Source organism: Takifugu rubripes, chromosome 8 (assembly GCF_901000725.2).
Source record: "Takifugu rubripes chromosome 8, fTakRub1.2, whole genome shotgun sequence".
NCBI lineage: Eukaryota > Metazoa > Chordata > Actinopteri > Tetraodontiformes > Tetraodontidae > Takifugu > Takifugu rubripes.
Window position 1 is genome coordinate 2,555,501 of NC_042292.1, and position 26,171 is coordinate 2,581,671.

Below are 26,171 nucleotides of genomic sequence, written 5' to 3' on the forward strand. Positions count from 1 at the left end.
TAATTTTTTATGAGGCCAATTTTACTGCTGGACTGATTGGTGCAGGGCAGGGGAAATGATAGCACAGCAGAATGCTGAGGGCACGGGGTAGAATGGAAAATGTGATGAAAGGAGAGGAGAAAGAGAAGGGAGGTGACAGATGTGGGGTGGTATAGTGTCAGGAAAGAGGTTCAGGACCAGCGGCATAATGATGATGACGATGAGAAAGTCGTAGAAAGAAAATGCAGGTAGTAAAATAATTAATAAATAAATAGACAATGTATATAGATATTCATTTATTTGAGTTTGGCATTTCCATGGGCTTCCTAACTAATGCAGCTTCCATATAAAGAAGGAAAACACACATTATGAAGCCAAAGCATCTCATTTGCCCTCTGGCGGTTGCTTGCAAAGAGGAAATAATAGGCTCTGCATTGTAAAGTATCAAAAAATAGGACTTTATGGGTAAAGTCAGGAGCATGCGCATGGTCAGGTGACATAGCATTTGTTTTTATTTATGATGCCACTGCTACACAGTATCAGTAGACCTTATTAGTCCAGCTGTGATAACGGTGTCATCAAATAAGGATTGCTAATGTTTGGAAGATGAATAATTGGAAAAAATGTGGACAAAAGATGGAACTGCGTGATTGAAAACACAAGAATACATCTTTGTTAAACTGTAAAAAACAATCAGTGAGCAGAGGCGGCGGTTTATGACACCGGTTTGGGCTCCTACAGTGCTGTCCTGGGATCCCTCCCTACCAAAGTTGTACAGTCGTTCACAGACCGGGATGATCCACAGCCTTTAATAACTGAAATTACCAGCAACCAGCACTAATAACAGTCAGTAAACCAGGACCGTTAATATCTCTGGGATTCCCACAAGCTAATTTAGCACTGAAGCCGCCTCTAGGATAAGAGGTGAAACATCTTTAAAAAGACTAAAGGACGGCCACTTGGATTTCCAAGAATTCTCTTCAACCTGGATGACTGACAACATTTACTGACTTTTTTACTTTAAATTAAGATGTTTTTTGGAGGAAATGTGTTAAATGTATTAAAGTGAGTTTTGATTGTGTAATGTGATCAGTTTCATGTACAAACTGTACAGGAGCCTCCTGTACAGTAAAAGCGGGCCGGATGCCTATTCTCTGCTAAACTGCTTTGGGGCACATTCAGAAAACGCTGCTATGTTACAAGTGAAAACAAAAACACAATTTCCAGGACTTTAGCGCATATTGTTTAAAAAATAAGGAAAGTAAATCTTGCTGTATCTTTACACAGAAGAGTCTTTTTGGCAGAGGGAGACAGACAGCTCATTAATTTAGTGATGAGCAGTTGGTTTTGGCCGATACCAAAAAACAAAAGATATACTGTAGTTTAGTCACTAAGTGATTTAGTCACTACGTCTGCAGCAGTGAAAAGCAGATGCACAGACAACTTTCCCAAAACAAATCATAGATTATATCAGACCTGAAAAAAGACATTTGTTTCCATCACTTGTCTTTCCATGAAAACAAGCACTTGGACAGATTTACTGTCAGACCTGGTCATGCGTTTACAGTTTTTCATTTAAATAAAAGTAGTTGTCAAAAAAAAAGAAATCTTTGAAACACTGAACCAAAACCTCCTCACTATACTGTAGTACGGTTATGATGTCAATGAGTCACACTCTCCCGCTGTGTGAAGGCAGAACATGTGAGGATTGTGGGTAAGTGGAAGCACTGTGTCAATAGACTATTTGCCGAGGCATCCAGGGTCAGCGAGAGAAGCTCACCTCTCACTCTCAAGTGTTTACTGAGGCTAAAAGCTAACCTGCACTGTGGAGCATCTGAGGCTTAAATACAGACCACTGGACAAACATGAACTTGTTTTTGAACCTACTGTCGCATGAAGAAAAGACTGGAATTTACCTAATTCAGGAAAACCATTTGTGTTAGGATGGTTATAGCAGATGAGCAGTATCCAAATAATAAAACCTTAATTTAATTTCAAAAAGAATCCCAGGCTGTTGAACAACATTGCATTTAACATCATAATTGTAGTCAACTACTTTCTAATAACACATCATCCACCTAAATAAAGCGATCACAAATCAGCTCTAATCAAGTTGATTTATCAAAGCGATCCCCTGAATTTGGAGAGTTTTGAAACATGAACAGACTGAAATGGAGGATGGCCAGTGCTGGAGAGAGGAGCTAGAAAGGTGGAGACAAATAGTGTTGGGTATTGGAGAGGCTCCTCACTGGGACACAACAGAGGGAGTGTGTGTTCAGACTCCCCTTGAATATAATGAAAGCCAATCAGCGTGGGTGGCAGAGGCATGCGCTGCAGGAAGATAGCCAATCCCCTAACTCTAATGAATTGCAATTGGAAAGCAAAATGAGAAAGGGAAGAGCGATGAACAGATTTTAGATGGGAATGAAGGGAAAAAGATGGAGGAAAAAGAAAGGTAGCCTATTGGCCATATCCAAACAGCCGCAGATTCAAATATCAAAACAAAAAGAGAAACAAACAAGAAAGAAGAACAAAAAGATTGGAAGGAGATGGGGAAAGGACGGCATAAACCGGGGTCGGCCTGGGTTAATGCGCGGAAATAAGCCTTTATTGGTGGCTATCCACACACACGAAAAGCCAGAGATTGGAGACCCCGCGCCTTTCATTTATTCACACACAGCGAATATACGCACACATCCACCAGATGGTGCATTCATGCAGTCCACTGAAAAGCCCCCGGGATTTATGAGATCAGAGGGTCAAGTCCCCTCAGGCGCTGGATAATGGGTGAGGGCTATGTATCACTACAAAGAAATGTACTGATAAGAGCGTGTGATCACGGCTGTGCTCGTATGTGTGTTGTCAGGGTCCATGATTACACATGTACGGGTGAGATGATTGGAACAAGAAGATGGTTTGTGTGTTGGTGCCCATTCAATAATTGATGTACTGGAAATGGTGTGTGTGTGTGTGTGTGTGTGTGTGCACTCACCGAGGTCCATGCTCTTGGATGTTCTGTTGCGAGGCTTGTTGTCTTTGGTCAGTTGATCGTCTGTAGCCAAGTGCTGCTGCTTCTGAAACTCACTATCAAACAACAGTTCCTCAGTCCTTCAGTTGAAAAGAAAGCGCTGTCAATCACTGACTCTCCCGTCAAAGCCCCGTTGGATCAGCCCTTTTGGGAAGGTTTTAAATTTGTTTAAACATGCACTTGCTGAGACCACAAGGGACTGGTTCCTATTTGCTCTGTATGCAAATGAAGCCATTTCACTTGATGTTTGGAGAGTCCAAATGCATTTTCTATCAAGATATTCAAGGCCACATCCGCAACAGGCAACCTCCACTTGTCTTACCTCCACTCATTTGGCAAAGTTGAGGCGCAGACTGTATATATGTAAATTTACAGACAAACAAAGGAGAAGTGAGACGTGGCTGTGTTTCTGATTCCTGGTGTGTGGCTGTTTGCTACGACAGAAGAAACTTCTTAAGAAAACAAGCAGCTGAAATAGATGCGTAGGAAAGAGTTCAGAACACAAACCAAGCAAACACACCAAGAGATTCTGCTGGAGTATCACATGTGTAATATAGCTGACTTCTAACACACCCAACAATAATCTCAATATTTATTCTGACCTTGCCTCAATATAGACAAGACGATTTATGAGAGACGATTCAAATGTATTTACAGAATTCAAAAAAATGCCTGCACTGCTACATTCATTCATATGAAGTCTTCAAAAATGACTGTATGTTCAGAAATTGGCCTCGTAACCGGAGGGTTGCCGGTTCAAATCCCAGAATGGGTGATGGGCTGGGGTGCCCCTGAGCAAGGCACCCAATTCCCATTGGCAAAGTGCAGGCCACTGCTCCTGTGCCTGGCTTGTATGTGTGAAAAGGATGCGATAAAGTCAGTAGTCAACTTCACCATCACTAATTGGTGTGTGTGCATATATTTTGGTTTCTCTCTCTTTTTTCTTTTCTTTAATTAAAACAAACATGATTTTTTTTTTCCCGGTAGAAACATTTCAAAAGTGAAAACTTTTGAGGAAAGTCAAAGGCCAAATCTGTCTGCACATTTACATATTTTCATACTGAAAACCCCATAAACAAGACCCACACAGAAGCTGTTTATACTCCTACAGAACTGACTTTATTATGCTTTCACCATAATTATGCATAATGCAAGTAGCTCTCGCAATTAGAGCCAAATAGTCTAAATAATGCAAATGTGGGTTGTAATATTTAGCGTAATGGCTCTTCTTAATCTCATAACACAGAGGTCCATATTAAGAGCGTCGTTAGAATATAATAACTGTAATAGTTCTGTGTGGCGTCAGTGAGTGCTGATGGCAGGATGCATTATGGGTATTATTGTTAGGCAGGGGAGTACCTCGGCTGTGAAGGAGTCAGAGGGAAATCTCTACCCATTTCCTCCACCGAGCGGGGAGAGGGAGGTGGGGGAAACCCATCATCCCATTCCTCATCACTGTTGCCATAGTGGCCGTAGCTTCCGTTGGCAGCTGCAGCAGGATGAGCGATGAGGCAAAAACACAAGCAACAGGACAAAAGTGTGAGAGGAAAGGCTTGATGCTTGCTAATACGTAAGCTTCAACACCTGTAATGTAATGAACTAAAATTATCTTTGCATGTGTTAGCTTGACCGAGGGGAAATAGCTTTTGACTCGATATTCCTGGTTGCATTGTTCAATATCAAGGTTAAGCTATATATTAATGTTAATCCTGAAAATAGGCATGAAAACATAAAACATGTTTACATCCTACTAATAAATGGGATGAATCAGTTGTGTGAAACATTGGATGAGGTTAAATACATCTTTCCTTGGCAAGCAGTTGAGACAAACAAAAAACCACAAAATATACGTTTTCACACAGAAACCCTTATTGTAATTTCCTTGGAACTATTACAAATCTCCCCAATGTGTCGAAATCCTTCCATCCTTTAGAAAATGGCTTTCACTGTAACTCTGAGCTGATGGCGAGCTGACAGCTAGGAAAGCATCCCCAGTGACTCACACTCCAGAGCTGAGTGAGGGTGAGTGAATGAATTCTGAACACTTTGCTGGGCTTTTTTTCCCTTTTACACGTTAAACACAATAGCCTGTATGCTAATCCGGCTCACTTAGCAGCCGTCTCATCAGTGTGTTGATTCTGAGGTCAGATCTACACATGAAAAACATTCCTGGCATTGAGGAAAACACAGTTAATGGCTCCATTTTTGCCATTATCCAGTATGTAGGCCAAGAAGAAATGAGATCTAAAGACTGTTGTTTTTTTTTTTTTAAAGGTACTGCAGATGTAGCTACTGCACGCTCGACACGCACGGTACAATATTAGCACAGGCGGACTGATAAACATATTGTGTGCACACACTCGGTCGCAGGAAGCCCGAGTACACAAACACACCGAGTCTGATGTTGACTGACAGTTGAAATGGACAAACACGAAGGTGGCGTCATCTCAAGAGTGTGCTCACCACTTCCAGAGTCGATGCTTTTGCTCATTATCTGCGGAGCGCGACTGCCGCTGCCAAGGATGCTCTCGGAGTTTGGGGCTCCTGAGGGCCCCTGGTATGCAATGTCATCCCAGGCTTCCTGAGATTAAAAAAGATAATTCAATGCTTATTAATATGGGTCATATGCAAACTATAGATTATTTATTAAATATTATTGAACCTATAAAAACATAAAAATATGCAGTAAAAATGAAGTCGCCATGAACAGACATGTAACTCATTCATTGAACATCATTGGTCACTATAATCCTGCCTTATTAGCATTATATAGATAGTTAAATCAATCAATCAATCAATTTTACTGCATTGTCTGTGTCCTTATTTATCATCTCAGTTGCTACAAAAGGCTCAAGGGGGAAAAAGGCCCAGTATGGCATTTAACCTACCCCAGCATAAACAATGTCACATGTGATTTAAGATTGACATAAGTAGCTTTAAACATTGTCTCAAGGAGATACTAATGTTATGGAAGTTATCACCTGTCTGTCTTAATGCACATTATGTGTGGACATTTGGGGATGCAGCACACTAGATTTAAGAATATAATAAAACTATGTTAAAAATAAAATATTAGTATTGTGTGTTATATATTCTCTTTCTGGTTTGTTACACATTGTATTGGTGGTCCAATTTATCCTATAAATCCACAGCTACTAACCACAATGGTTCAAATCAAATAACACGTAATATAGAATTGTACAATTTTCCATTGGGGGGATACTGGCAAAAATAGTGTTTTTTTATTTTAAAAATGGACACTACAAAAACATCATAATCAAGGGAATACTGTATCACAATAGGGGCGTTAAAGGACAACAAAGAACCCTCGCACCACAGATACAAACGAGATACGGATGACGAGCAGCGAAGGATGGAAAAAGGCATATTCTGGTCAAAGGGATGTGAGCTACAGCTGGGACAGGTTCATAAAACACACACACACAGGATACACAAAAATATTCTTTACATCATATACTATAAAGAAGTGTGCTCTGCTCCCCTCACCATATCAAAGAGCTGCGAGAGGTGACTTCACAATGTCAGAGAGTCCCTGGAGTATAATTAGTACCAAACATACATGTTAATATGGCTCTAAATAAGAGCTGTCAATCACTTTGAGCTCATCTGCATGTTGTATGAAGTAGCACACGAGGGTGTGACAGCTGCATGTGCATGATATATGAATCATGCTGTGTGCATCCATCTATCCATACATACCAACTCAGGATTTTGAAGCAGGCAGACAGACAGGCAGTCAGATATCTTAATCCCACAACAATAACTATATCCTATTGTATGTATAGGATTGTGGCTCAGCCCTGCCTCCCCCACATCAAAATGAACACAGCAAACACACAAAAGGAGCTTTCTTGCCGTTTGATTGTCATCTGCTCAAACCATTGACTGTCTGGATAAAATAACCAACAAACAGGGATAAACGTGACAGAACTCCAGGCTAATGGGAAAATGATAACAAAACCAGGGAATCCTGATGCGGTTAAGTCATCTTTTCTATGCTGCTCTGTGACTTTATTTACGCAGAACACGTTTAAAAAAAAACCCAGCTAACGATGGTGGTACGATCCCAGCATCCTTTCCCAGGGTATGTTTTACTGATTCCATTTATCACAGGGATTGTGGGAGTTTTATTGTGATAAGGATTAACCAAAAAATTGAAAGGTCTAGACAGATAGAGTGAGTAAAAAAGGGACTGATGCCTTCGGGCGCCAGTGCTGCGTTTGGGAGCTGGCTGCCCAGATGTGACACCAGACTGTCTGCTTAGTGATGACTGTGCAGATACGGACTGAACTTTGAACTGGGTGTGATAGCGTTTGTCTGCAGGCTAAAACACACACATACTAATGGGCGTTTGGCACAGATAAGATGTAAATTCCATGATGGGGAGGTCAATGGCAGTCAAGCCTAAAAAGTGCTTTCAAAAATCTTTACAAGCTGTTGAAATAATCTGTCATGGTTCTGCATCAATAGAGCGGTTCAACAAAGAAACTGCTATTTTCCCCCGTCTGTCAGACCCGATATCCTCACTAGTCCGTCCGTCCAGGAATGTCTTTTCAAACATTAGCTTAACAAAATGGCTTTTGTAGTTGATTCTAATGTTGTGATCATGTTTTCCACCAATGTGTACAAAAGAATAATGGCCTCCCAGTTGTGGGCCAGTTTGCACCAGTGAACTTATATTCTCGTGGTGCGGCACCAATCGGCTCAAAGTGATTACCGTACTCAGTAAATGAGCCAAATGAGGTGAACTGCAATACTCCAGACATGGATACGCATTTACAGTTCATTAAAAAAAACTACTGACACATGGTTGTGTAATGGTTGTGTTTGATTAGTAGTAAGAACGGAATCCTTAAATTAGGCTTTCTAATGTAAATGTGCCAATACTGATGTAAGAAATTCTTAAAGTGTCATTGTGGGTCTCAGATGACACATTTACACACAATGGGACTACACATGGGGGAAAAAAATAAAGGTTTAAAGATCCCAAGTGTAAGATTTAACATTTTGTAAAATCTGAAATGGCGTGTGCTTAAAGCTCCATTAAAAGATTTCTTAATACTCAGTTTTATGTTCATCATTCCCTCAGTGGCAAAAAATGTGTTCCATTATTGTAAAATTCAGCTATTTCTTTAAAAAATGCCAGGCTCAATCATTAGTAATGTTTTCCATGTGGGAGTTTTCAGGTGTTCTACATGCACTGGTTTTTGTGTGCAGTACAGAACAAAGGATAAAGACAAGGCAGAAAAAAACTCAGGCCAGAACAAGAGGATCAGCGAGCAAACATTATTTAATAGAAGGAAAAGAGCGGAAGAGAGGGCAGCTTCTGAAACCCAAAAAGAGGAACGGACAGGCATGCAGGAGGCTTCACATTTAATTTATTAAAACAGAAGAGATACAAACAGTTGAGACAGAAGAAAAGCCCAAAAAGGGAAGAGGTAATACAACATTTCATACACATGGACAAACACCAAAGAGCAGGTTAAGCGTTCACAAACCAGGTGGTCTGAAGCGAAAATTGCAGAAGAGGAGAAATAAATGTGGCAGAAAGGATGTCATACAAACTAAACTCATTGTTCAAGAGCTGGTGTAACACTGAATCAGTGAGGAAATTAAGCAAAAGTTTTCAGTAAGTTCCCGTATTTACACAATGAGAAGAAAAATAACGTTCCATCTTATTATCATACATAGATTTACACAGTAAAGCAACATGTTTCAAACGCATGCGGAAATACTCTGTCAGAGTCCCCCAGACAGCCGGAGATGGTGGTGCCTGGTCAGAGCACGGTTGTGTGTGTAGTTGTGTGAATGTGCGTATGTGTCTGCTGCCGTGTGTGCATTTCTGTTCACATCTGTTTGTGTGGGCGTCCTGTGTGAGGGCGAGTCTCCATACATCTGCCCCGCCATCGCTCGGATGTTTTCAGTGTAGCCATCACGCGTGTGGATGCTGTCCAACGTGTGGCTGCGTGTGTGTCTTAACCTTTGACTGCCCGTGTTGCCCTGAGCCTCATGGAACACCTCTCTGTGCATGTTTTGGAGAGTGGCATGATCCTGCATGTATGCAGGCGCTCGGCTCTGTGTGCTTCCATATCTGTAGCTTTCCCTGTTTATGTTTCCTGCTGTGGGTCTTTTGTAGCCACTGAGGTTTTGACCGTGAGGGGGAAACACAGCGTCGTACCATACAGCTGCTGTATACACATTATTTTGTTGGTCATCACAGTATTGTCTTGGTATAACGCCCCCTATGTAGCAGCCATGCCTCTGGCTTTGGCTAAAATTGTAGTTGTATCTAGGGTTTGTCTCGACTGGCTTCTGCACGTGTGTTGTGTAGCTATGAGGCAGCAGCTCGGATGCTCGCCACCTTTGCATAGGAATAAAAGAGGAAGAGCGCCGGGGCGGAGTTGGCGGCTGCTGCGGCTGCTGAAGGGGATCACCTACTCGTACCTGATTTAAACTCATCGTGGTGCTGGGTTGATTAGCTGTAGACCCGCTTACAGTTGTGCTGGGTCTGGGATTGGTGCTTGCCAGCTGTGAGAAGAAATAAGAGAAGAAGACAAATACCACCAATCAATTAAGGTTGATTTCAAACGTTCCACTGATGGTTGAATATGTAGCCAGATAAAGTTGTTGTTCAAAAGCAGCTGAATGAGCGCATCTATGCATTCAAGACAGTGCTACAGCACCTTTTATTGCTGCCATTATAGCTGCTGCGGAGGGATAAAATCACAGCATTCAGGTTTCTAAACATGTGAACAGAACTCTGAGCTCCCTAAACATGAAACAGAATTTTATATGTGCTTGACTTTATTTCATAGGTGGAGCTCAGCTGTTACAAGTAAGTACATTCACTGTGAGGCTGAGCTGATCACGTTGGGGGGGATTTGACCTGTGGATGAACATTGATGCTCCTGTCAAAACAGCCACTTTGTAAAAATATCTTAATGAATCAGATAGTGTTTAAGACATCAGAATGTATCCGTTCGTCTTTAATCTACGCAAATACACATTGGGCCAAAGTCAAGGCACTGATATGTGTAATGTGTTTGTTTGATGAATTAAGGAATGATTTAACTTTCTGTTTAAACCCCACTAGTATGTTGATTCATCAGAAGGTGCCCTTTCAATAATATTTTTAAATTCTCAAAAGTGATAACAAGCTAAAAATAATTTAGATTGTGTAAAACGACAAAATGCCATCCCTCACCCCCCTCTGGGGTGGTGGTAGCTCAGCCTGTTGGGGACTGGGCTGAGAAGTGAAGGGTTCTGGGTTCAAGGCCCCCTTGAGCAAGGTACCAAACACACAACTGCTCACATAGGGCCCTGCAATGAGCTGGCGACTCATTCAGGAGTTTACCCTGCCTGCACCCATATGCAGCTGGGATAGGCTCCAGCACCCTCCCCATGACCCCAAAAGGGATAAAGCGGTCAAGAAAGCCAATTGAAAATGACAAAATAGATGTTGAGGTTTTACAGTAGCAACCATTTTGCAAGAACTCAATAATGCCTGAAATAGTGGATAGTTTTAACCAACCAACAATAAAAAGACACAGCGGAGCACATAATAGGTCCTCCTATACCTGTCGGGGTGCTCGGAGCACAACGAGCTGGATAGTGCCCCGGGAGTTTGCCTCCGAGGACATCGAGTGCCTCAGTGTCTCCATGGCGGCGTGATTGGATCGTCCCAGGAGAGATTCGCCATTGATGGCTAACAGCTGGTCATTCACGCTCAAACGGCCATCCTGAAGAGACATGGTGAAAAGTCTTAGTGAAGAAAATAACATCAACTGGCTTATCTAATGGCGTGCATCATACACACAACACTTGGACAGCAATGAAATGATAAACTGCCCGATGAGTAAAAATCTAAAAGTGTCCTCCAGGCTAAGTAGAGGGTCCAGCTGGCCTCTTCAAAAGCTAGCATCTGTGCATTTCATGGGGGTGATTCAGTTTACATGGTGTAATCAGCAACACCGACAGTGATGTGTACTGTATAATGATGTACAGTACACGGTTTCAGAGAAAAATGTTAGGCAAGATGTTCTTTCAAAAATGTCACTTTAAATGGGGGGGGAAACAAAGCCGTCTTGTTAATCATTCCTGATAAATGCTGAAAAGGGAATTTAAAATTAAAGAGAAACTGAACAGATGAAGCAAAAGAGATTCAACTTGAAAGTAATTACCGGTACTGTAATTTGGAATCAGTTAATGCTTGTTGAAAGAAAAAATTACTCAACAGAGTTAAAAACATGAACCTGTCTCAGTTATTTAGCACCAAATGTGTTGCAGAGTACAGTTTTATTCATAAAGTTAGGGAAATTAAAAGGTAAATGTTTGTTAGGAATGAAATGTTGTTTTTTCTCCTACAAGGTGAGATCATTCCAGTTTTATCTTATAACCTGGAGAACTTATTTGTTAATGTCACCTATGATATTGTTTAAAAAAAAATAAATGCTGGAGTGGAAAGAACAAGAGCAAAAATAAATAAATTCAATCCTAGTTAGGTTTTAAAAGGAAAGCAAATGGAGAAAATGGGAGAGATGTAAGATGCGAATATCAGAGTGAGAGAAGAAAAAAATAGGATGGGGAGAGAAAATTGTAGCGTTAGCAATCTACTAAGAATGGGTGAGCCATGATAAATACATAGAGCAGCTAATGGAATAGACTCTGTGGGCACTAAATCACTTCTAAGTGTTTTAAATAGCAGCCTCTCATTGAGAGGCAACACAGAATAGTGCCCTGGAGAGAGGGAGGAAAGGAGGGAGTGGATGGATGAGTAAGAATGCAAGAGATACAGAAAGGGGGATAACATAGGGCTGGAAATAAAGAGGGTAGAAATAAAAACAGGAGGAAGAGGAGAGATGGACTAAAGACTCTTTTGTATGTGTGGAGTCGTGATCTGTCCATTATGGTCAGCCGTGACCTTTGACTTCAACTCATTAACAAGGGACGAGCAGAGTTGACCCCCACACACATCGACGCCCACACCCACCCGCACGTGCAAAATGGGATCTCATCAAAATTTTACATCAGCTTTGTCTGATATTTCCGATAAATAACTGCAGCTGCAGCCGACGACATGTAATTTTAATTTGTTTTTGTCGCGAACTCTTTGAAATGATGGCACGACAAGATCAGACAGGAAGTCAAAGAACACTTTTGGCGTGTAATTGAGGCCCCAGGCCTAGACGGCAGTGAACACTTTTAATGAAAATAGGTTAGATCTCTCCACGACTCTTCCACATCTCCTCCTTTTTATCGCCTGCTGTGTGATTGTGTGTGTGGCTGTGTGTGAGAGAGACTCCTGGGATGCCCCTCTCTGCACTGGCCTGGCACTGACAGGTCTCATCAGGCCCTTTAGCTGCTTTTCATTAGCATGCACCAACATTGCCATCCTCTCATGTTTTGCGTTCCTGCTGAGCGTCACCACTCCCCAATTTTCTGTTTTTCCTCTTCTTATTACACTTATCTCCATCTCTCTTTTGTTCAACACTGTTCATTTCTTCCAGCATTGATCCCCTGCTACCATCCCTCAAATTTCTGTCTTCCTCTTTTGTGGTATCTTGTCCCAGAAACCTGTTTCTGGGATCTTGCTGAGAGCGCTATCGCGTCGGCAGCTGTTGAAAACCTGCTTCTGAAGGCACTTCGGGGAGCTGCCACATGGCCGCCTTGATTCCAAAGCAGTCGTTTATTCGCCACGCCACACTCTTTCGGTGCAGTTGGAAGACTTGTGGCATCTGAGGAGGGCCTAACACGGAGGCCAAAGTGCTGAAATGGGACGTTTCACTTTCCAGGATGCACTCCCAACTGGAAGCTGGTAACTGAGTGATAAAGATAAGATGCTTAGAGTGCTGATGTGATGTGGCCGCAACCCTGAGGGTCAATGGGAGTCAAAGGTCGAGGGGAGCCACGAACAGAAAAGGAAGACGCAAAAAAGAGAGGAGGAAGCAAAACAGACAGATGTGGAAAGAGTGCGGACAGCCTAAATGTGTTGGAAAAGTTACAAAACAAAAAGATGAGTGGGAAAAAAAGGAAACTACAAAACGCAAGCATTGAAAAGACGAAGTCAAACTGGGTTTAATTATTTCGAATGTGAGGCTATTCAAACTCACAAGATGGAAAGAAAAACCAGATATCTTAAGAGGTATTACCTTATAAGCAGCTCCTCCATGGATGATAGACTTGATAAAGATGCCCAAGTCTTCCCCGGTCTCTCTAGACTTGTTGCCTTTTAAGCTGACTCCCAGGCCTGCTGAGCCCGTCTCATTCAGGGGGATCTCGTACATCAACTGTTCTCTGCCGTCTTCCAACACCAAACTCCTGGCTTCTTCACCTTTCTGGAAAACAGAATATACTAAACATTTCAAGAACTTTAGGATATTCCTCGAAATCTTGCTTCAAACACTCGTAGACAGGAAAAGCTTCCTAATGTGCACTTGCCTAATACCTGTTTTACATAATAACAGTATGATCGCTGTAGGGGCACCATGTCTAATGCACTGACTGATAATACATGCTCCGACACCACTGTGATTACACTCAACACCAAAAACCAGAGAGAGAAAGGAGGGAAAAATGGATTAGAGTCAGATGGAAGAAGAAAAAAGATGAAGAGAGGAGCAGGTGTTTTGCACTGGAAAGAGATGATGGTGTTGTGGGGAAAAAAGAAGCAGCTGTAGAGAAGTTATTCCATTTGGAGATGAAAGGTGCCGTCAGAGAGGGAGTCATTTCTAAAGGAAACATAATAACCTTTTCATACCTCCTCCTCGAGTGCTGTGGGGAAGGGCAAGGAAGGAGGGGGAGCACAGAGTAGCATTTAAAAGTAATAACCATTCCCCAGGTACATCTGTGTGATGACGTCCTCCTTCCTGCCCTTTGTTTACCTGTTGGAGGTGGGAGGAGCTTAGTGGAGTTAGCCATGAACCACTGGGCTGAGCTGGGCCGACGCGGTGCACCTGGGCCCTGTGGTGCACCTGGACCTGGGCCCTGTGGTGCACCTGGACCTGGGCCCTGTGTGCCAGGGTCGATTTAACTTACGTTCACTTCACTCATGTACCTAATATGATACTCACACACAGCCACATATGCACCACCCCACCACACTGTTGACTGATCGTATGTGCCGTTGTTAATTTTGGTTAATCTATGAGTTATTTCTTCCACGATATATGTTCAGTTCCACTCCTATTGTGGTTGTGTCTCCTTTCTTGTTGCATCTGGGGGGTCTAGTTGTGATACCTGGGGCCTGTTTCAGAACGCAGGTTTAGTGAAAACCCCAAGTAAGTCAATACTAAGATGAAGGAAACTAGGGGTTTAACTAGGGGGGCAAATCATGTTGTCTTAATTCCACTGATAAGGCTAATTGACTCCAAGTTGTTTGGACTCAAGCTCATACAGCTCATAGTTGGACAACCTAGGCTTCAGATTTTGAAAAAAAGGGGGCGATTAGAGACAAAACGGAAAAGAAAAATGTCTGTGATTAGAGGATGGGCAAAAAAAGATTAAATCAAGGTGACAAGTGTGGTTATCTGCTGCAACATGAGCTACAGAGAAGTGCTTGCAGAATATAGGATGCTGTAGGTGTCTGTGTTTTCAACCATCTTATTGACCAATTTCCTCTCTCAACATTAAATTAAAAACGATCACAGCAACATTGCTGCAGTTTACATCACTGTTTTTATATTTATGTCAAAATCAACATCAGATTTACGAGGACTGGCTTCAGGAGTTTGCCCTCAAGCTTGCCATGATCCTTTAGCCATCTGTAGGACACATTTGTTGCTTAATTAAAACAACAACCTGCTAAATTCCAAAAGCTGCAGCCTCTCAGGTGCGAAACAGCTCTAAAACGAAATAAGATCAATCCAAAAAGACGGAAAGTATATCCGGTAAATATTGTCATACCCCAAATCAAAACTCTGTATTTAGTCAGCAACTTAAAAGAAATGCCAGCAAGCAGCAGTTGCACGTCCATCAGTGATGAGTGATTTCTGCAGGATTTTACTGATGACTGCGCATCAAGATTAAATTAACACTTTACTTAAACTCCATATAATACATCTCTTATAGGGAGGTCATAAAAATACCAATCAATAGAAACAAAAACTTCTTGTCACGATGTTTTAGTTCATATAGCGAAGGTCATTTAATTTATATTCAGCCTCTACAAATATATCAGTTGGATTTAATACAGATGCCCATGGATTTAGATGGACAACTCAGATTTATCTGTTTATTTCTGGCACTTTGCACCCTGATGTGCTGTACTGTGTGGGTCGACTTAGAGTTCACCAGGAAATCTGTCAAATTTATATAAAATGCTAACAATCTGACATTTCTGCCTGATATTCTTTTTCTATTACTTCAAATCAGATCCAAGCATCTGTGATGACCCGATACTGGCTCTACTTAAAAAAGCTCTTATTCATAGCCTTGATATGATAATAATGAGCTAAAACAAGCTAAACACTTCCGTCTAAAGCCAAGGATTCTATTTTCTATTTTAGTATAATACACAACTTTCAGCAGGGGCTTATTTTTATCAACAAGGCATATCAGACTGCAGAAAACCAGAGGAATTACAAAGACAATCTACTACTTCCTGCTCAAGAGACACTTGAGAAGACTCAGATGTCAACCTGGGAGGTTTTAAATACCTCTGATCTCCCTGCAACAACACAGGAGGTGAAAACGGTCACGTCTCTGAGCAAAGCCGTCTTAAGGGTGCAAACAAGAAAAGATATTGCAAAGTTATGAAAAATAAGCAGTTACACAAGTAGAATGTCTTTATCTGCTGGGTCTCAAAGTTTTAAACGGATTTAGGCAACCACCTGGATCTCAGTGGTGGGCCAAACACAAGCACACGCTCTTATGCCCTTTCCTTGGGGGCAGATTGCATCCCATGGGTTATGGAGACCCCTTGGCTCCACTCTGTGACCCCTAGTCCCTCCCGTCACTGGCCATCAGCCATAGGTCTTTAACAGGCTTTTAGCTGGGAGGAAGACCACCCTCTTCAAGATTCAAATGACGAGACAAAGGAAAAGCTTTTTCTTACCCCAGGGCGGGTGACGGGAGGGGTACACAGCGATTACACACAGAGCCTTTTGTCGCTGAGGATATCTAAATGGGGGGTTTCAAAGCAGTGGGATTAGTGGTGAGAGCGACATTCAATTAAGATGAGATCTCGCCACGCTTGCTGCTGACGATGGAGCTGCCAATTAATCGCCTTAATGTCTGCCTCTTTGCAGCTTTGCACCTTTACCTCAAAACCCAAAGAAAGCAAAGGGAAATGACTGATAGGCAGATAAATTCTGGGATGTTCATTGGGGAGGATGGATCATGTAAAGCAGAAGAGACTTAAAAAAAAATCCTGAAAGAAACAGAGAAAAGTTTAGGAGTTAGAGGGTAGAAAAGCTCCAGAGATTTACAGTCATTGTGGAGGCCAGGGCCACACCCAGCCAAATGTGGGCCCTTAGCAAGATGTTCTAGTTATTCTGCAAAGCAGGGGTGACTTTAAAATTTCCTGTTCAAGTCGGGTGGTTTCTACTTAAAATTTAACAACATAACCACCTTCAAGTGAAGCAAGAGCGTCTCCCCATTTTATTTTTTCCCTCGTTGATTCTTCAGACTCGTGCCGTCTCTTGGATGCCTTATCTACCACCTCTGCAGTTTCTATAAATCGACACTAGCCCAATCGGCTGGTCGCTTCTTTTCCCCCCAAATCGGTAAGCCTGGGTTGACTCGGACTGCCCGCCTGAATATCTAGCATGTTAAATATCCTGTCTGGAAAAATAGGTCCAGCCAAAGGGAGCAGACCCAGTGGCTGCTAGTGAGCGCTGGTGTCAGAGCTCCTTTATCAAAGGCAGTGAGTGTCAACTTGTGTCCCAATATGTTCCCCGATTCCAGTTTGTTTCTAATGTACATTAGTTGTAAATTATTGAAACAGTATTTTGATCTCCATCGCCTACTGATGGAGGAGCATATAGATGTTGACAATCATTGTGATGGTGTTTGTGGGGTCAGATTACAGCTTTTGTTACCTTTACCTTTAATCTTAATGGTGCTTATCATGTCATTGCGCAGGGGTGTGCACACATTTTGCAATTTCTTTTGCATATTGCTCAAAACGGGGCTCCTCCGCAAACGCGGGGGCCTATTCTGTGGTTTTTAATATACTTATTTCATTTTCAGACACATCAAAAAGCATCACAATTTTTGGGAAATTTTTCTACAAACATCAAAGCTTTGCTTTTGCATTAATCCTTAAAAACAACAAAATCCTGGAGGGACAGCTACAGGAGAGCAAAGACACTTTCACCATGGCAACCCTCTTTTCCTGTGAACTGGCCTAAGCTTGCTGTTAACGAGGGTCAACCATGTGCAAAGTGACCTCTCCATCCTGTTAGCAAACTCGTAACTCTGCTACACACATAGATTCTCACACACACTCACAAATCATCCTCCTGCTGAAAAACACACAGAAAAGAAAAACTCACAAATCGGACAGTTGTGAACTCCGTCCTGGAGCAAAATGGGAAGCCTGTGATACGAGAGTGTTGTGTGCATTGCTGATGCAGAGTCGCTGGCTGCAATTAATAAAACTGTGATCGAAGTTATCACTTTTTAATGACTTTTAAATGACTGAAACTGTGAGCGCAGAGAAGATGTGGTTGAGAATCATCCTCCTTTTGTATCTTAATTATGCTTATTCACATGCAGTATTTTATTTAATTAGGAGGGTTGTCAAACTCAACGCGTTAACGTGGATTAATCCATCATCACGATTAGTCTGATTAAAGATCCCAATGCTATTAACTCATCTGCAGCGGAGAAGGACTCTGAACATCTCTGGTAACACATTTCAAGCAATTTGTCCAAGTAGAGTTATGGTCATGCATGTGCAAATAGGTAGTTGATCCTGTGGTGACGCGTGAAGCAACCCTTAAAGATGGAAGACACCAAACTGCACAACGGTCCTCTCGATGTACAAATAAAAATGTAACGCGGTTGATATAGATTAAAAATGAATTATATTTAATCATGATTCATTAAAACCAACCCACGGAAACCTTGTGATGATGCTGGTTAAAATGTGGGCTTTTTTAACAGCGCTGGTTGTTATGCTTCCAACTGAAAGAGACGTCCCTCCCAGTGGTGCCTAGTGCTTTCACAGTATTGTTTGCTGCTCATGCGGAAATGAGCCAAACAGCAACTCTTCTAGAGAACAGAAAACGAGCCTTTAAACCAGATGATCTGTTGTGTTAGTGTCTGTTAACTAAAACAGGGAAACCTTGATGACACTCTAATCGTCCACTTTAAGAACTGCTGTGTGAAACAATCAAGCTCGGTAGGTAATACTGTGGGAGTGGGGCTGTTGGTCCTTCCACCACTTCTGAGTGCACCGCGTTATCTCGTTGTTCACAACTCTAGCCTGTAAAGACAGAGACAGCTCCTGCTTTCATGTTCAGTTAATAAGCTTTGAATTTACTCCATGTGAGGGCTTTGATATCATATAATTCATGAATTAAGGAAGGTCTACACATAGGAATCAGACACAGACACTCTAAAGAACGTCTCCGTGTGGGAGTGTGTGTGCCTGTGCGAGTATGAAAAAGAGAGCTTAAAGGACATCAAACTGTCTTTGAGGAGGACTTTGCAGGAGATAAGGACCAGAATTCAGAGGGCATTGACTTTGACTGCTTTAACCACCTCCATACTGAGAACAGTTTAGACTCTGTCTCTCTATGTCTCCCTCTCACTGCCTCGCTACACCTCTAATACACAAATACTCATGTTGGATAAAAACTACGCAGCCTCTTCAAAGTAAAGCTGTTATGTCAACAGAGCTGGGCCATGAATGAGGGCAAACTATTTTGAGCTGCGCTAACTTGGCTGTTTAAAGACTGTGTGATGTGTCCCTCTGGATGAAGGCGTTTTTGAAAGCATTCAGAAATTAGCGTCCACGAAGTCTGTGCGTGTGCATGCTGGGTAATAATATGTCCCACACGTCTTTTTTGACAACTCTTTGAAGAAGCGTAAAGGGAATCAGATTTGAATAACCACCAAGGACAGAGAGGAGAGAACAGAAGGGGTAAGAATGTCTGTTGGGGGACCTACATGGGGACACCTGATTGTGTGAATAGACATACATTTTAAACATGCAGTAAATATAGAGAAAGCTGTGTTTAAGGTTCACTTAAACAATGCCAGTTTTACAGGTGACCTCTAACCCCATCAGCTATGGTGGGTAGCGGTTAGTTAACACCCGCAGTGTGTCAACACTCCAGGGACACGCTCCCATGTTTTGTTTGGCATGTGTGTGCGACTTCCTAAAGCATTGCTGTGTCAACAAGTCAAAAAGGGACAGGAAGGATGGAGTGTGCCCCGACTGTGTTGATTCGTGATGCACGGGCACAAAAGAGGTCTCCTCCTTTGAGAGGTAAAAAGGAAAAGCAACAAAATGTAAAGGAAACATTAAAAAAGAAGACAATGAGGAAAAGGAAAAGACAGACTGTCACCGGAGCAGAGCGATGTGCCAAATCAGCACAAACGAATAAAGGACACCACTATTTCAAAGTGAGGCAAGGCAGCCTTGTTGATGGCATTGGTATTTGTATTTGTCCAGTCACACTCTCTTACCAGCTCCCGGGGCAGAAAAAGATCCTCCTGCCGTGCCACCACCATGTACACACACTCTCCCTGCTTGGTGCTGCGCAGCATGGCCACCAGCTCCTCCTGGCTGCGGCCCGTCATGTCTACTCCATTCACCTACACACAAGAAAAAGGGAGATCACTTTGAGGTTCCTTCTGCACAAGGTGTACACATTTGGACGCTTATCACACACATATATGTATTTTTTTCTTCTTCATGAACTTTTAATGATCTGGTTCCACCAACAGAGATATTGCAGAGGGTCTAAAATACCTCCAAGATGCGGTCTCCAGGCTGGAGCCGGCCATCTTTAACTGCTGCTCCGCGTTGGAGAATGTTCTTTACAAGAATGGGACCAGGCCCATGGACTGAAGAGTCTCGGGTAACCACAGTGAAGCCTAGACCTTCTGCACCTGTAGAGACATTTAAAAATGCCTGTGTCAAAGTGTATGTTAGATTAGATATTAGATAACATCAGGCTTTGCGTCTCTTCCTCCTGTTTTGTTGCTCTCTCCCTGTTGTGTAGGTATCTTTGTCCACATTAAAGGTGCACCGTGTGCACGAGGTCACTTCTGTTGAGTTTTGACGTAAATACGAAAGGAATTAGAGCGAGCTAATGTTTTTGTAACATTCACAAAGGAAAGCAAAAGTGGATCTGTGCTATGCTAAGGTCAGTAAGATGGTCAAGCTAACTCCAACTTTTCAGTGCGTAACTTTGACCCCCCCACCCCTCCCTCAACCATCTATCTGGCTATTAGCTGGAACACAGTTTGTTGTGTTTTGGTAAACTACCTGTCGCCCTTTTGGTTTTTGGAGGTTTACGACCCCCCTGTTGTTCCAAGAGACTGGGCTATTTCAGTGTATAGAGGACAGACAGCTAGTGGATCAGGGGGAGATGCCAAAGATTTGACAAAAAATATAATCCCGCTGAAACTCAGATCACAAAGTGCACCTTTAACTACTGTTTTGGTCTTTCTCTGGGGAAAGGGATGTTGGCTGGCTCATCCGCTGAATCTGGGAGATGGCTCCTCTAGTCGGATTAGACAGACTGCTTTTAATTTCACGTGTGAGCGGGCTGAACGGTGGCTGATGTAGGGAGGTGGATAGAGAAGATGGGAGGAAGGTAGGGGAGACAGATATTATTCCTGTCGGTAGCTTTCCTCCTTGGGGATGATTTCCACAAGATTGTCCTTGTGGGTGTTAGCCTCTCTGTGTATACACGTAGAAGTGTGCGTTTCTGAAGCCAAGCGTGCGCGCGCACACGCATTATTGCGTCTGCATCGACTCTCTCACCCTTTCTGAGCCTCACAAGCCCCAAGCCATCAGTGAAATGCGCCATGCTCTATGTCTTCTTCAGAGTCGTGTGTACACAGGGAGAGAAAAGCCAGCACGGCATACTAAAGGCAGTGAGCGATGCTATCTGGTCTCCAAGCTAAGCCTCTGTCTGACCTACATTAGCGCACCTAAACCTCCCTGCTTTTCAATCACCGAGAAAAAGAGGCTGTTGCCAAGGGAGAGGGTGTTTGAGACCCCATAATATCCTCTATTCTGATCTTGCATCAAGTGAAAGGGATAGAGGGAGACAGAAAATCAGACAGAAAAAGGATGGTGGGTGATGGGAAAAGAAAGAAAGTAACGATAAAGCAGCACTGAATAGAGCTTTGAGCTGGAGCTGCAAACTGTGCAGCCCAATTTTTTCTCGCTTTTCATCTGGGTATCTTCTCGCCTTTCGGTGTGAGTCTGTGTGCCCAATAACGTCGATCCTTTCAATGTGCCATAACACGACAGGTTGTTGGAAGGGAACCTATTCACAGTGCCACAAACCTATTCCACTGTTAACAACACCTCAGCACTGATGTGTTTTAGAAGGATATGAGATAAGGATGCTGGGAGGCCACACTAACCTACTGTGGCCTAAAATATATACATAAAACAGCTGAAAACAAATTCACAGTGTAAGGTTATTTGCCGTTTGACCTAAAATAAATGTCAGTTGTCCTGTCTGAAGACTTGTGTTAGCGTTGTTAAACTTGAAAGCACTAAGAACAATAATCACAACAGCAATGAATATAACAATAATACTGTATAATAATTTGTGTGTGTAAACATTGGGTTGTTTTATATTATAGTGGGTCATTTTCCTGATGGGAAAATGAAAAAAATTAAAGCAGCGTGAATATCTTCAACTTCTTCAAGAAGCCAGAGTACCAAATAAATAACAGTGATAGAAAATGTCTTTCCTGCAGTTACCTTTCTTTAGATCGATTTTTATTCTCTTTCCTCCCCTTTTGGTGGTAAGGTTTGGTAAGCCAGGTATAATGGGGCTCCTTGTGGCCAGGGGGCTCTGGCTACGAGCTTTGGGTGTTGGGGAGGCACGTGTTGTTGATTCTGGTGCAGTTTGGGAAACCCTCTCCTGTGAGTCCTGTCCAGACTGGAGTGCTGGTGGAGGGCTCGTTGATTTTGGCTCTGGGGTCTTGGAACGCATGTCTGGTTGCCTCACTTCCAGCTTGGTGTGGAGTTTATCTCCTTTGGGTTCTGGCTGAAGATTTGCTTTAACGCGAAGAGACATTGGACTCTTTGTTTTGGCAGAGAGATCCCTGCCATCGCCAGTAAAAAGTTGCCCGATCAAACTTTTCTCATACGGTGTCTTGTTGGGCACAGAGAGAACCTCCAAATGCACAGATGGAGTGGCCATCGCCTGGCGAAACACGTCCTGTGACCTAGGGCACGAAAAATCAGCAGAATTAGTAAAAATGACATTTAAATATGGTTCAAACGTACAGTCTCCAGCCTGAATTGAATTGCTTAGTGAAATTATGAAACTCTAAAAAAGCAAAGGGGCTGGGAATGTTGAGCAGAATGCAAATGGACGACAGTTGGGAGGCACTGAACTAGAATTTATTATCAGCTGTATTTTACTTTGGACTGAACACAGGCCACAGCTCGTCCAGCTGGTCTGGGAATTCAGTCCAGATCAGATGGGGAGATGTTGCAATGGACTCCTATTACAGCACTAATAGTCGACTATTAGTGAACATGAACACAACACTGCTAACGGTTCAGTTAAATGGTTTTATTCTAGTTCAACACACAAAGTACACCCCATCTCAAAATCAATCAATCTTTATTTATATAGCGTCTTTTGCAATCAAAATTGTATCTAGGCGCTTTCCAGAATCCCAGGGCCTGACCCCAGAAAAGTAACAGTGGCAAGGAAAATCTCCCCTTTAACAGGAAGAAACCTTAAGCAGGACCAGGCTCATGTAGGGGGACCCTCCTGCTGATGGGGGGGGGGAGAGAGAGGAGAGGAGAGGAGAGGAGAGGAGAGGAGAGGAGAGGAGAGGAGAGGAGAGGAGAGGAGAGGAGAGGGGAGGGGAGGAGAGAGGAAACCATGACCCAGTGGGGTGACAGAGGCCTGTCAGGTGATCATGTTTCTGGACCCCGGCAGCCTTGGCCTATAGCAGCATAACTAAGATGTAACCTAATGATTAGACGACCCCCTAAGTATGATAGTTTGTCTTTCTATGATAGTAACTGGAACTACAGAATGGCAAGTACAAACTGTAAAACTGAAATCTGAACCAAAGAAAGACTTGTGAAGAACATTGTTTTGTAGATTCGATTATCAAAGATTAAAATTTCGAAGGCAAGGTCCTGGTAGGATCAACGTGAGGGATGTTGCAAATACAAAAATTGAGAAAGTAGCTATTGAGCTTAAAAAGATGTTCTCAGTCACCTTTTGAGGTGTTATTTGGTTGGATTGAAAATGTATTAACAATTATGTATGGGTCATAATTTTCTATATTTAATTTTGGACATGCCCATTACAGTGGTTGTTTGTCTTGTACGCATCATGTAGCCAAACCAAGCATACTCACTGTGCAAAAGTTTTGTCCTGCAGTGGGATATCATTGATTTGGACAATACACTCATCCTCCTGGAAGAGCTTCTGTTTCTTGGCAAGGCTGTCTTCTTCGATCCCTTTAATGTGAAGGCCCAGAGTCCTTGCAACACATGCACAATGAAAAGAAGATATGAATTTATAGAGGTAAACACATTTATGGTTATGTGCCAGTGCCCGACTTCGTTATGCAGTCTTGTGAGTCAACATTGCCATCTGCTTCAGTATGGGGCGGAGTCTGATTATAATGGGGATGCTGAGAATATTGCGTGCGTTTTCTACATTTGTGTGCCTCCTTACCGTCCACTGAGAGAGGAACAATAGGGAACCACGTGGATACCCAGGGGCCCCCAGTCTCCTGGAAACTTCACTGTCCTTGTCAGGGTCCTGACAATAACAAAAACAATATTAGTTCCTTATTCAGATGCAGATGCTACAATTGAGGATCATATAAATAAACAGTCCCAAACACCTCATCTGTGTGAAAGCACTTCAAACATTTGCTTGTTGCTCCCGGCCACAAAGATATTGATCAAACTGAACATATAAACAGTCCTACAAAACAAAACGAGACATAGAGTGAGACATAGTGGGTTCTTGACCCCGTTCTCTACCTGACCCTCAAAACAAAATCAAGCCAGTGGACAAAGTCATTCATAAATAAAGTAAAACCCCAAAGAAGTGGCTAAGGATGAAACTGAATGAGTCTCTGTAATAATGTTCAGTTTTGAGGAGACATTGACTACAGCTGAGGAACAAGGGTGCTCCTTCAGTGGGAAGAGAAGGAAGAGGAACTTCTTGAAAGATAACCGCACCCTCTCTGTGTTTATGGTCAAAGCATGCAATGGTCATGTTTCCAATATCTGTTGTATCTGTCTAATATAGCTACCTGGATCTTTATTATTTTTACTGTAACTTGAATATTATATGTACACACCGTGTGACCGAAACCACTGTGACTAGACTTTTGTGACTAGGTTCTGCAATAGGTCAAAGAGAAATGGCCGACTACCGATGAGGAAAGAAGTCAAGACTGAGAGCTTCTAACATTTCAGATGGATGCTGTCCAAGCCAGAAACTAAACTGAAACTTCTATTCAATGAATGGACACTCTAGAAAAGTAAAAAGAAAAAAAATCAAGCCATGACAACAAATGTAACGGTGAGAAACTACTTATTTGAGCTTTACAGAATGGGTCAATTAGGTTTGAAAGACAAAGACAAGTAGATATAAAGCAACTGTTCATGAAGCAAAAAAAGGAGACTGCCTAAATTTACTCTGACAAGTGAAAGTAAAAGGTTATTTAATAACTGCCCATCCAAAAAAACTGGTGACCTTTGATAGATATGACGACAGCGACAGAGGGGAATATTTTAGAGAAGTCGGACCAATTCCAGTCACTGACCCATAAGCAAGACCAGAATCTGGAAGTGAATTTGAGCTACAACTGCCAATCAGTGGAGAGAGAAACAGAGTGTGAAATTTAGAGAGGCAAAACTCCAGCAGTGGGTCACATGGATAGGAAGCTTATCCAACTCACTGAGAAAATACACTGCCTGGCTAAAAAAAAAATAAAGTTGCCACCTGGATTTAACCAAGCAAATAGCTAAGAGCCTCCTAGTGGAGAATTACTGACTGGGCAATAATCTTTCAGCTGCCAACGAGTCATTTGCCAGAAAGCAAGGGAACGAATCACATGCACTGACCACAAAGAACGGTACCAATTAGACCAACATCTCGAACAAGTGCCAGAAACCACACTAGCAGGGTCAGCTGAGCAGAAAAATCGATACTCCTAACAGCTGCAGGGAAGAAAGTTTGGGGCCCAAAAATGGAGTCAGGCATTCAACAACCCCTTGCCGACCTTGGAATCCCAACTCATGGGGCACTATAGCGCACATCTTTTTGGGGGTTTAAAACAGCACTCATCCATGGAAGGTAAGGTGGTGCCTTGAAAAGGTGCTCATGAAACCTTGGAAAGGGATGAATGAAGAAATGCCAACCACTTCAGAAAATGGCATCCATCCCGGTTAAAAGGGAAGGGAAAAATCTACCAAAGCCAACAGCAACAAGACCCAGTCTGCAGCAAAAGGCCCAATCATAGGAAATGAAAGGTTGTCCAAAAGTGAGATGTGGATTATTGTCTAAAGATTCAAATAAAATCATCCTAACAGAACTCATGGTCCAATGGGAAGAGCGGTGGAAAAACAGGCCTTTGAAAGAAAGAATGCTAAACCCCAAGACCTTCTGCATCATTGCAGGGGGAAAGGTTGGCAGGCATGGCTGATCGAGGTCAGCGGTGGGAAATTCCCTGCCCGTTCAGGAGTATGCTCACGGCCCTTGGAATAAAAAGAAAAGAAGCTAGCAGCTAACAAGGAAGGGGATGAGGCAGAAAGCACCTTCTGGTTAAGGAGCGGGAGAGAGGAGAGAAGACGGAAACCAGGAGGAGATGGCAGTGATCTGGTCATCAGTGCCATCCCACCAGCGGAGAAATGCCAGATGAACCGTGGCTACCTCCTCATTTCATCTACTCTAAATGAAGGAGACGCATTGTTAATTTTTTTGTGATCTGAAAAGTAGGAGAGAGAGAATCA

The 26,171-nt window shown here is 42.6% G+C and overlaps 1 protein-coding gene and 1 long non-coding RNA gene across 6 annotated transcripts in view; one reads left to right on the plus strand and one right to left on the minus strand.

Moving 5' to 3' along the window:
* The window catches only part of pard3ba (par-3 family cell polarity regulator beta a), a 121,298-nt gene that overhangs the window by 58,590 nt on the left and 36,537 nt on the right, over positions 1–26,171 (minus strand). For all 5 annotated transcript variants that reach the window (XM_011606100.2, XM_029840114.1, XM_029840118.1 and 2 more), the window contains 11 exons: positions 23,878–23,964; positions 23,555–23,680; positions 21,927–22,396; positions 19,950–20,089; positions 19,664–19,792; positions 13,177–13,362; positions 10,606–10,767; positions 9,473–9,556; positions 5,471–5,588; positions 4,367–4,496; positions 2,972–3,063 (listed from right to left, as the gene is read on the minus strand). In XM_011606100.2, coding sequence (XP_011604402.2) covers positions 2,972–3,063; positions 4,367–4,496; positions 5,471–5,588; positions 9,473–9,556; positions 10,606–10,767; positions 13,177–13,362; positions 19,664–19,792; positions 19,950–20,089; positions 21,927–22,396; positions 23,555–23,680; positions 23,878–23,964 — 1,724 coding nt within the window. The remainder of the gene's footprint in view (positions 1–2,971; positions 3,064–4,366; positions 4,497–5,470; positions 5,589–9,472; positions 9,557–10,605; positions 10,768–13,176; positions 13,363–19,663; positions 19,793–19,949; positions 20,090–21,926; positions 22,397–23,554; positions 23,681–23,877; positions 23,965–26,171) is intronic.
* Positions 19,021–20,011, plus strand: LOC115250663 (uncharacterized). The gene is made up of 3 exons (XR_003889235.1): positions 19,021–19,115; positions 19,650–19,840; positions 19,925–20,011. It is a non-coding gene; the product is annotated as an uncharacterized lncRNA (long non-coding RNA).